Genomic DNA, 12,259 nt, shown 5'->3' with positions numbered 1-12,259 from the left:
CTGTGTCTCCCTCTCTCTGACCCTCCCCCGTTCATCTCTGTCTCTCTCTGTCTCAAAAATAAATAAACGTTAAAAAAAAATTTTAATAAAAAAAAAAAAAAGAGAGTGAAAGCCTCATTTTCTTTTGTGGGAAATCAAGATGGTATCTAAATGTGAAAAAACAAGGGCTCATACTGTAAATGTACATTATTTAGAGACACAACAGGTAAATGTCAAAAAAAAATTAAAAGAGCTGAAAAGTGACTGAGAAATGGAGTTGAACAAGGACAGTGGAAGGGAGATCCTGTTTTCAGTAAACGTTTTAACTATCTGACCCTTAAAACTATGTGTCTGGGGGGGCCTGCGTGGCTCAGTGGGTTAACCCTCCGACTTCATTTCGGATAGGTCATGATCTCACAGTTCATGAGATCGAGGCCTGTATTAGGCTTCTCACTATCCACAAGGAGCCCACTTAGGATTCTCTTTCCCTCTCTCTCTGCTCCTCCCCCACTCGTGCTCTCTCTCCCTCCCTCTTCCAAAAATAAATAAACTTAAAAAAAAAACAAAATCTATGTGCCTATATAATTTTAATAAAAATAAATTAAAAAATAAGATTAAAGGGGTGCCTGGGTGGCTCAGTTGGTTGAGCATTTGACTCTCGATTTCTAGGTCATGACCTCATAGTTTCATGGGTTAGAGGCTCATGTCGGGCTCTGCGCTGACCACACAGAACCTGCTTGGGATTCTCTTTCTCTCCCTCTTTCTCTCTGTCCCTCCCCTGCACGCACACTCTCAGTCTCTCTCAAATAAATAAACTTAAAAAAAAAAGATTATATAACAGAAACATTACTGTTACTGTTGGAAAAATAATAATTTGATGGCTGAAAAGATAAATGATTGTTCAAGGGGACATTATAAACAGAATTTAAATTAATTTATCAGTCTAATATAATGCTTTAATAAGAAAGCTATCACTCAACCATTACAAAACCAAAATAACAAAATAAAATATTCTTGACAAACAAAAATCAAGATAAAAATCGGTCGCACATATTGCTAATTTAAAAAATGACTAATGGTAAATAACATCAAGAAAGTGTATTTTGGGGCGACGCGTCCGACTTCAGCCGGTTAAGCGTCCGACTTCAGCCAGGTCATGATCTTGCGGTCCGTGAGTTCGAGCCCCGCGTCGGGCTCTGGGCTGATGGCTCAGAGCCTGGAGCCTGTTTCTGATTCTGTGTCTCCCTCTCTCTCTGCCCCTCCCCCGTTCATGCTCTGTCTCTCTCTGTCCCAAAAATAAATAAACGTTGAAAAAAAAAAAATTTTAATAAAAAATAAAAAAAATAAAAATAAAAAATAAAAAAAAGAAAGTGTATTTTAATCATGAATAAAGGGATGTGACTCTCTGAAGTTTGAAATTACCTAATCATGAATAAGAATACTTATTCAGGCAGCATTCATAAGAAAGTTTACTGTATGTGTAGATCACAGGTTATAAAGGCCCAAAACAGTTTATGGTCTACTAGGAAGATAAAGACACACACACAAACACTCGTGGTGTTGAGAAACCAAGAGTAGCTCCGAACAGAAAGTTTCTTCTTTGATTAAGGGAGTCAAAGACATTCCATCAGAGAAGTATGATTTAATCCAAACTTCAAGGATGTAGACATACTGGGATGGGGGATAATTCTCACTTCTGGGTGAAGCATCATAAGAAAAGGATAAAAGTAAGAACACAGATATGTTTGGGACTATAAGCAGCTCAGTTTGGCTGATATATAGAAAAGAAAACAAGAAATAAAAAAGGCAGACAAAAAAAAAAATACATATGGCCAGATCCTGGGTTTGCCTTGAATGTCACCGTAGGAATTTGGATTTTGTTCAGAAGGAAACAGTATTGTTGGGGGAACGGGGGTGGTAGGTCCAAGGACAATGGCCTTGAGTACAAATGCTCCACTTGGGATATGTTGAACCAATCAAAGCAGTGACTATGAGAATGGGAACAGGGACAGGGGATTAAATTCCACATGGGGTGGGGAAGGAAACTCACATGGATAAAACTGGGTCAATTTTCTGTTTAATTTTAATAGCACTTTTTTTACCAAACTGCCCATTCAAATAGTTTTTGCTGGTTTCAGTAAAAATACCTGTGGATTTGTTTGATGCTCTCCTTCGAATTTCTGTCACCATCAGTCGTGAGACTTGGGTTGTGAACTGCAGAAGGTCAGAAAATTTTTCTGTCATCGTATTTGGCGGAGCATTTCCAAAAACCTGGGATGAAAAAAATAACAATTTTACTGAAGCATTATAAACTTTTGTCTTTCATTCTGTGCATTTCTAAGTGGGGAATGACTTGAAAAATCAAGTCAAAAAAGTATTCTTACACAGCTACTTTGAATAATATGTTTAAAATACAGCTCTTTCAATAAATTACACCTAGCCACATTTCTTAGTATATATTATGTAATCTACTGAATAATTAAATAAATGAAATCTTAAAAAGCCAAAAGTAGTTATCTATAAAATGTGAAACAATCTTACTGATAAACTTGAGAAAGCATAATGTTTCTCTGGGGAGATCTAAATTAAGAATTTAGAGAAAAATGGCAAGGTTCTTTGATGGGGTACCTAGCATATATCAGATGGTGGAAAGCAGGGATTTATCTACGGCTAAATCCTAAGCTGAATACAGAATTCACTAAACTCATGTTATATATAGCTCAGAATTTCTAAATTCTAACCACAACAATTCCCAAAAGAAGATGGTTAGGAAAAAGACTAGAATAAAGAAAATGAATAATAAGGTCATGATTTCACTTAATGAAATACATGAACTTTGGAATAAATAATTCTTAAAGATAAACCAGTGTGGGTTCAGCAAAAAGAACAAGAAAATGAGACCTGGATCGACGATAATAGGAAAAGAAATGGTATTATAATGGCGATATAACTGGATGTATCCTGAAATATTGTTTTAAAAAATGTTCTTTATAGCTAAAAGAAAATCCTGTCTTCTAAAACTATTATAATAGCTCTCCATTATAATATTAATCACAGTATTTTTTATTCTTATCTGGTCAAATGTCACTACAAAGGGAGGGAACATATCTTATTCATCTTTGTATTTTACCTTGCCTTAATTTACAGGGATGTTCCCTAAATATGTATGTTCATTATGCTGTCCCCCCACCTCCACACACAACAAATTCCAGAGAACATTTAAGTAGCATTGAAGGACACACAAACTATAACATAAGAACATAAACTAAAAGTAAGAAAGAGGGGCGCCTGGGTGGCCCAGTCGGTTAAGCATCCGACTTCGGCCAGGTCATGATCTCATGGTTCAGGAGTTCAAGCCCTACACTGGGCTCTGTGTGGACAGCTCAGAGCCTGGAGTCTGCTTCAGATTCTGTGTCTCCCTCTCAGTCTCTCCCTCTCCCCCTCCTCTATCTCAAAAATAAATAAAACACTTAAAAATTAAAAATGAAAGAAAGAAAACAAGAAAATAAAGCCAAGCCTAGGAAATGGATGAGAAAAGAGAGACTAAAAATCTAGGACCAAAAGACCTCTATACTTGCCATGTTTTGGTCATAAATTTTGGTTCAAATATACAAAAAAGAAAATCTACTCAATAACATAGTTCACAATGCTCTTAGGTAAGAAAAATGTATATTTAACAAAGTATCTCTATTTTCATACTCCAGTGTAAAAATTTCCTTCAAAGGATCCTTAAAAAAAAGATATAATTCATAACGTAATATTCCTATAACAGAAATATGTTTCCTACATTCTTACAACAGATACTATCCTTATAACCTCTCTCAAACTGAGCTGAACAAATCAATTTCACAAGACATACTTTTGTTCGGATATCTAAAGGCTGTTCATTAACTTGACACCAGAGTAATTTTACATCATCTCAAAGAACAAATAAACTATACTTTTCAAGACCTCAATACATTGTTTCTTCTGCCGAGATATTGATAAACGTAGTGTGTTTACAGCTAAACTGTGTCACCTGTTAGTAAGACCCATATTCTTTCACAAACAAACTGGAGCCAGATTAGAAATTGAGAAGCCAAGGGGCACCTGGGCGGCTCAGTTGGTTGAGCATCTGACTCTCGATTTTGGCTCAGGTCATAATCTCACGGTTTCTGGGATCAAGCCCCAAACCTGGCCCTGTGCTGTCAGCCCCCAGACTGGGGTTCTCTGGGAATTTTCTCTTTCCCTCTCACCCTGCCCTTTCCTACTCTCTGTCTCTTCTCCACTCTCTCTTTTTCTCCATCTCTTTCCCCCCTTTCTCTCTCTCAAATAAACTTCAAAAAAAAAAAAAATTGAAAAGCCTAATGACACATGCTTTAAATTTAAATTTAAATAATGCAGAATAGCCATTCTACAGAGATGTATGTAACTGCTGTCTATAAAAATTATGTTTCTCAGGCAATTAGGCCTTTTGTCAAATTGACCTAAATTAGGCAAATATTTCTAAGACTCAGAATATAGAAATATATATTTTGTTCCTAAGAATTAAGAGCTATTTTATTCTGAAGAGTTATTAAGACAACTTCATAAAATAAATAGATCATTGCTTAGTATAAGGATATAGTTATTCAAGCAGTCTTCATGCTAGGTGAATAATACACTGTTAAAAATGCAACTTACTTTTCACACGAATCCTGATTATTTGCCGCTTTATTTCCCTAAGAAACTTTTTCAAAAGATAGGTCTTGCTTGAACTGACCACTCCAAAATCACTATTATGGAAAGAGTTAAGTCTTATCTGCTAATCTGAAGTGAACAATTATTGCTTCTTTGACATAACCAATTTTTAGTCTAGTGATTCATTCTTTCATTTATTCACTCATAAATATTTATTACTCTCCTACATATGTTTGGAGTCATGAGTACAAAGGTAAATAGAGAGTTGTAAATACAAAGGTAAATAAAGCAAAGAGGATTCCTGTGCCCATGGAGTTCACTTTTTAGTACAGGACACAAACATTAGGAATGAAAATTACACTGGTGATATGTTATAAAAGAAGTAAACAGGGTAATGGGAGGGGAATGACTGCCTGTTGTGGGGAAAGGCTGTCAGAGAAGGTCTCTCTCAGGAGAGGCTGACATGGTAGGGTGACACTGAATGATGAGACAAAGTCACAATTCAGACTGCCTGAGAGAGAGGGTTCGGGCAGGGAGAAGAGCTGTGGTAAGACCTCCAAGTGGATGCGAGACTTGGGTAGGTGAGGAATTGAGAGGCTGATGAGGCTGGAATGTTTTTTATGAGATGGAAAATGTGCAACATAAGGCTGCAAAGAAGAGAGTAGTTTTTCTGTGATTAACTTCAACAATTAAATCTAAAAATATTAGGTATGTATTTAACCACCTTCCACAAATAATGGTATTTCCTGAAAATACACAATGCTTCAGTCATGTACTAAAATGCGTGCTACAGAGGATAGAATATGGAGCTGGGAGCCAGAGGAGGCCTGGGGTCTTCTCACCCACAGAAACTACAGGTCCAATTCTTCTGGTTCTCCATTTCCCCATCAGCCAAGGAAGAGAACTAAGCAAGAGACTGACAGGTAATACATTCAACTCAGAAGAAATGAGTTCTACAACATACATGTGAGATTCATAACTCAGAATAAAAGAAACAAACAGCAGTGAGGAATAAACATGCCGTCTAGTAAATTCGATAAAAAATAATAGTTACCATGAAATGAGCATTTATAATGTGTGTAGCACTAGTCAAATACTTGACATGTAATGCCATTTAATCTCATAAAATCCTATACAGTGTCCTCATTGTATGGATAAGGAAACTACTAAAGCTTAGAGAAGTTAAACAACCTAACCCAGGAGGTAGTGGAGACAGAATTTAAAATTAGGTCTGATTCCAAGCCATGTTCTTAATCGCTCAGTACTATGTTGTCTCAATTAAACCCCCCATGAACCCTATCACTGTCACTTTATACAGTTTCACCTTAGGAGAGGAACAGCATGCATAGACTCCTTTTCAGAAGAGTCATTTTGAATATCCACCTTGATTACAGAAAGTTTCCTGGCATTTCCTCACCTAAATATTTCTGACATACTCAGGGAGAACAAATTAATAGTGTTATTTAATGGCATGCACAAAACAGGAACGCAATATATATTTGTTGCTGAGTGAAGTTACTCAAAAATGTATTAAATACGATAAATAAAAGAGAGGTTGGAACTTTTATAATGTTTTCTAAAATGGTGTTTTCTTTCCTAAACATATGTAATATCTAAAATTAAGTTACAGAGTAATGGCCATCAGTAGTCTTGGAATAATTTCCGGATTTTAAAAATTAATACTGAAGATAAAATTGTATTATTTCAAATTGTTAATGACTCCTCTCATTAATATAAATAAATAGGAAAACACATATATGCTCCTTATTTCTAAGAAGGACCAAAACTCAGGAGAAAAGAAATTGAGATGGCTCAGTCCCTTTGTCTCCTTTGGGATATGCCTGCCTCATGAGAACATGCACTCTTATCTGCTCTGCATGGGGCTTGTAACTGCCAAGTTTTGCCAACGAATGGGTAAGAAAATATAGCTATTTCAGATATGAATTTAGCAAATCCTTCGTGGCACAGACCTAAGCTACATTCTCCAATATCAACTGTAGTGGTATTATGGTATAAGTACTAAGCTGTATATATGTAAACACAAAGCTGTAAAAATGTAAATAGTTCATCTGTCTGACTCCAGATCTCTCATTTGGTTCTAAACTTGAGTATTCTTCCTTTAAAGCCAATAATTCAAAAAGTAAAGGTCAGGGCAGCTGGGTGGCTCAGTTGATTAAGCGTCTGACTTTTGATTTCAGTTCTGGTCATGACCTTGCCGTTCGTGGGATAGAGCCACACATTGTGCTCTACGCTGATAGCGTGGAGCCTGCTTGGGATTCTCAGTATCCCTCTCTCTGCCCCTCCCCACTCACATTCACACTCTCAAAAATAAAAAAATAAAAGTAAAGCAAGATAAAATAAAAAGTAAAGGTCAGTTGTAAGGGATAAAAAAAGAAAAACATTCAATTTAGGTGCTTTTCAAATATAAATAATTCAAAAACAAGGGAAGTTTCTAAAAGAAGACCTAGTTAATAAAATTATATTTTAAAAGACAAAATGAAGTGGGCCCCTGGGGTGGCTCAGGTGGTTGAGCATCCAACTTCATCTCAGGTCATGATCATGCAGTTCAAGGCGCACATCAGGCTTTCTCTGCTGTCAGCACGGAACCCACTTCGGATCCTCTGTCTCCTTCTCTCTCTGGCCCTCCCTTGCTCACTCTCTCAAAAATAAACAAACATTAAAAAAAATAATAAAATAAAACCCACAATGACTTCTGATAACATATGCCATGGTAATTAACAATGGCAGTTAATTTTTAGATGACTAAAATGTCATTCATTTTTGAATAGTTTAAACCAAGTATTTTCTCAATAAGCTTTTGTTCTTACGACTAAAACAGTTAATTATTTTTAAGAATGCTGGATAAACGTTATTCAGTTATTCTCAGACTCCGCCAGAATCTTTCAGATGGAGAGAATCCGTGAGAGGGAGGACAGCAGCAGCCTCCTTGCAGGACTGTGATAAAGACCACAGGAGGCAGCTGACGACCTCAGCGTGAGCCCTGGCCCAGAAAAAGGACTCAACACATGTCATTTCTCAACGTGTGTCTCTTAAAGTCAAAAATCACATACTGAAATAACACTACTGACCACGCTTTAAAAATGATTCTGTAGATAGATGAATGCCCATGTGTAACAACAATATGGTTTATTTACAATTTAGCACGAATCAAGCAAAGTCTCAAAAATTGATAGGATTCATTTTTATTTATTTTTTTAATTTTTTCTATATATATTTATTTATTTTTGAGAGACAGAGTGAGACAAAGTGAGAGTGGGGGAGGGGCAGAGAGAGAGAGGGAGACACACGATTGGAAACAGGCTCCAGGCTCTGAGCTGTCAGCCCAGAGCCTGATGCGGGGCTTGAACTCACAGACCGTGAGATTATGACCTGAGCTGAAGTCGGATGCCCAACCAACTGAGCCACCCAGGCGCCCCAGTATGATTCATTTTTAGCAATCATGGTAGGAATTCTAGAGCCCTACTGAGCTCTTTTATCAAACCTACTTCTTAGCAATAGAGAATGTTCGTGTATAAATGGTTGAACGTGAAATAAATATGGCTATATATTTCAAAACTTAATGGATGGGATGTCTTATCTAAAGACAATTGTAGTTTGTTAATAATAATCCAACAAACACTGTTTATATATTTTTTAAATTGGTCACAATGTTCCAGAAATAACTTCCAATCTTTTCATTAGTTAAAAGCTGAATGACCTTTATGATATTTAAATCACTCACTGTTTTAGAGACATAAGGCAATGCATATCTATGTGCTTTTACTCAGGCAATTAAAAATTTTTGACTTGACAAAGGTCAATGGAACAGAATAGAACACTCAGAAATGGACCCACAACTATATGGCCAACTAATCTTTGACAAAGCAGGAAAGAATACCCAATGGAAAAAAAGAGGCTCTTCAACAAATCTGGGAAAACTGGATAGCAACATGCAGAAGAATGAAACTGGACCACTTTCTTACACAATACACAAAAATAAATACAAAATGGATGACAGACCTAAATGTGAGACAAGAAACCATCAAAATCCTAGAGGAGAACACAGGCAACAACCTCACTGACCTCAGCCTTAGCAACTTTACTAGACACATTGCCAGAGGCAAGGGAAACAAAAGCAAACATGAACTATTGGGACCTCATCAAGATAAAAAGCTTCTGGACAGTAAAGGAAATAATCAACAACTATAAAAAACAGCTGTGGAATGGGAGAAGTTATCAGTAAATGGAATATCTGGTAAAGGGTTACTATCCAAAATACAAAGGAACTTAGTAAACTCAACACCAAAAAAAAAAAAAAAAATCTGTGAAGAAATGGGCAGAAGACACGAATAGACACTTTTCCAAAGAAGACATCCAGTTGGCTAACAGACATGAAAAGATGCTCAACATCACTCATCATCAGGGAAATACAAATCAACACTATGATGAGATACCACCTCACACCTATCAGAATGGCTCAAATTAACAACACACAAAATAACAGATGTTGGCGAGGATGTGGAGAAAGGGAAACCCTCTTGCGCTGCTGGTGGGACTGCAAACTGGTACAGCCATTCTGGAAAACGGTATGGAGGTTCATCAAAAATGTTAAAAATAGAACTACTCTATGATCCAGCAATTGCACTACTAGGTATTTACCCGAAGGACACAAAAATACAGATTCAAAGGGGTACATGTACCCCGGTGTTTACAGCAGCACTATCAATAATAGCCAACTATGGAAAGAGCCCAAATGTCCATCGACTGATGAATGGATAAAGATGTGGTATGTATAATGGAATATTACTCAGCCATCAAAACAAATGAAATGTTGCCATTTGCAATGATGTGGATAGATGCAGAATGTATTATACTAAGCAAAATAAGTCAGAGAAAGACAAATATGATTTCACTCATATGTGGAATTTAAGACACAAAACAGATGAACATATGGGAAGGGGTAAAAAAAAAAAAAAGAGAGCAGGAAACAAACCATAAGAGACTATTAACTATAAAGAACTGAGGGCTGATGAAGGGAAGATAGGTGAGGGATGGGCTAGATGCAGGATGGGCATTAAGTAGGGCACTTGTTGGAATGAACACTGGGTGTTTGTTGTATGTAAGTGATGAACCACTGAATTCTACTCCTGAAACCAATATTGTACTATATGTTAACTAAAATTTAAATAAAAATTTGAAGAAATTTTAAATTAAAAATAAAAACTTAACTTGAAAGAAATGACAAACATAGGACACAAGAGAACTAAATCAAACAGTCTAAGCAATACAGCATGTCAAGTCTACTTTAAAAAAAAGACAAAACACAAATATTTATATGATTCTTCCAGTCTAAGCCTCATGTGGGCTGGCTGTAGAAGCCTAACTGATGAAATACATCGGATACATATGTAGAATATTACTTATTAATTTATGTTAATATCCAAGAATAACAACTGTCCTAACTATCCTCCACATTATCATCACTTTGTAAATGTGTGTAAGTCTGAGAGGAGGAAATAACCTCAAACTATTCAGTGGGCAATAGTACAGGACACTGAGGTAAAACAAAAATAAAAAGATTAAAAAAAAAGAAACAAACAACTTCCCAGAACTGATTCCAATAAAAATTAATGACTGTTACCTCACCAGGGCTTGAAAAAATGGCTTGTCCATAATCAATTCTTTCCCTCGTTTTCAAAACAGCTATTTTAAACCTTTCCCCACTTCTCGTGTTCCTATTCTACCATCTCCGCCCTGTATCATTCTCAACCTCTTATTTCATAGATTAAAAAAATGAACATCCTCTAAATGTATTAATGTTTGCACCCTCTCTTCTATTCTACCCAACCTGATGGGTGACATGTGAACTGATCTCACTATGTTCCTCCTTGTACTCCTGCCCTTCTGCCTTACCAGCCCAGCAAAACCTTAATCCCAATAAACAACGTACCTGTCTGCCTCCTCTACTTTTACTTACACACCTGCTACTGAGTACCTGCAAGAGAAAAATCACACACCCACAAGGATAAGATCCAGTACAAATTTATCATCTCCAACTGCTACTGGACCCTCAATATCCTTCATTCTTTTACTATCCCTTTCAACTATCTCTCTTAGTTTCCTTCATTATTATTCCAAACCATCACACTTTCCTTAAGCCCAACTCAACTTACTCCAAGGCTCTTAACTGGCCACATCTTCTGTTGACGACTACAAGAAATCAAGGTCATCAAGCAAGATCTTATTCAACTTCCCACCTCCTTAACTACAATCATATTCACACCCAACAAGATGTGCTCTCCTCTAGGATGAAGTAAGTATTTTTCTCTTGGCTGAAGACTCACCTTCCCCCCCCCCCCCCCGCCCCTATAATTTGACTCCATGCTCTCCTCCCTCAATCAATTTCATTCTTGGAATTTTCCAAATTTCCTCCTCTGCTGGTTTCTCCCCTTCTCTTTACGAACCTGGATTTCCTCCATCTTTACAAACAAAGCAAAACACTGGAAACATCCAGAAAAAACCCACCCTTTTGTAGCCAAGTTGATGTCCATCTGTCTCTTTTGTTCTCTCTTTTTTCAAATTTCTATAAGCCCGGTATATTATTTACTGTCTCTTTTCATCTTCCATTCACTCCTCAACTCGCTGTTTTCTGGTTCCACCATTCTAGTAAATTACTACTCTCTCTTTTCTTATATTTACCTTTTGAACTCCATAATCACCCCCTCCTGATCCCTTTTGTGCTGACCAGTTCCTATTCTGTATTCTTTATGGGTTCCCCTCCTTTCATTAGACATTCGTACTCTCCATGATTCATCCTTAGCCTATTGCTCTTCTCACTTGGCATTATAAGCCATGAGCAATCTCTATCCCCTTCCAGGGTTTCAACTACCCCATCTGTGCCAGAGTCCAAAAAGCACATATCCAGCCAAATCCCCTACCTGAGCCTCTAATTGCCTACTGAATACATCCACGTGGGAAGCTTGCAAATAGTTCAGACTCAATGATCCAAACTGAATCTATCTTTTTAATCTTTCTTTCTCAACTACTGGGAAAAACATTCACCCAGTTTCCCAAATTAGAAAGCTAGGAGAGAGCTTGCCTTGGTTCCTTCTACTCTGATTCTATTTCTTAAAATACTTCATTGGCTCTCCATGCCTCCAGGAAAAAGTATTAGCTCCTAATACAACATATAAACCCATCATGACAAGCCTCCTATCAATCTTGACAGTCTTATTTTGGCTCTTCCTCACATAAAATCAGTTTCTTCAACTCCTTGTAGATGCTGGCACATATTAGAATGTTTGTTGCCTTTCATCTTAACTCATACTTCAGCCTCTTACGCTAATTACTTTCTTTGTTAATTTAGCCCAGTTAATTCCAATTGCGCTAATGCTTATCTTTTAATGCCTCATGAATCACATCACATTCTTGAAGGAGACTTCCTTCCCTAGATCCCCACATACTTAAAGACAACTTTCTTTTCAGGGGTGCCCTTCAGTGCTAAAAGAGCTAAAGGTCACAGCAGCATTTGGCAGCAGAGAGTGGTGGGGCATCTAGAAGCCCTATGGAACCACCTGACCTTTTCAACCATGTACCTGTGTACCTTCGATAAAAATTTAAA

At 37.0% G+C, this 12,259-nt stretch overlaps 1 protein-coding gene across 1 annotated transcript in view; it reads right to left on the bottom strand.

The window, feature by feature from the left end:
* WDFY3 (WD repeat and FYVE domain containing 3) overlaps positions 1-12,259 on the bottom strand; it is a 277,948-nt gene that overhangs the window by 171,926 nt on the left and 93,763 nt on the right. The window contains 1 exon segment of the mRNA XM_043572269.1: positions 2,127-2,250. Coding sequence (XP_043428204.1) covers positions 2,127-2,250 — 124 coding nt within the window.

The sequence above is a fragment of the Prionailurus bengalensis genome, chromosome B1 (assembly GCF_016509475.1).
Source record: "Prionailurus bengalensis isolate Pbe53 chromosome B1, Fcat_Pben_1.1_paternal_pri, whole genome shotgun sequence".
In the NCBI taxonomy this organism is placed as follows: Eukaryota; Metazoa; Chordata; class Mammalia; order Carnivora; family Felidae; genus Prionailurus; species Prionailurus bengalensis.
This window is presented reverse-complemented; position numbering and strand designations above follow the sequence as displayed.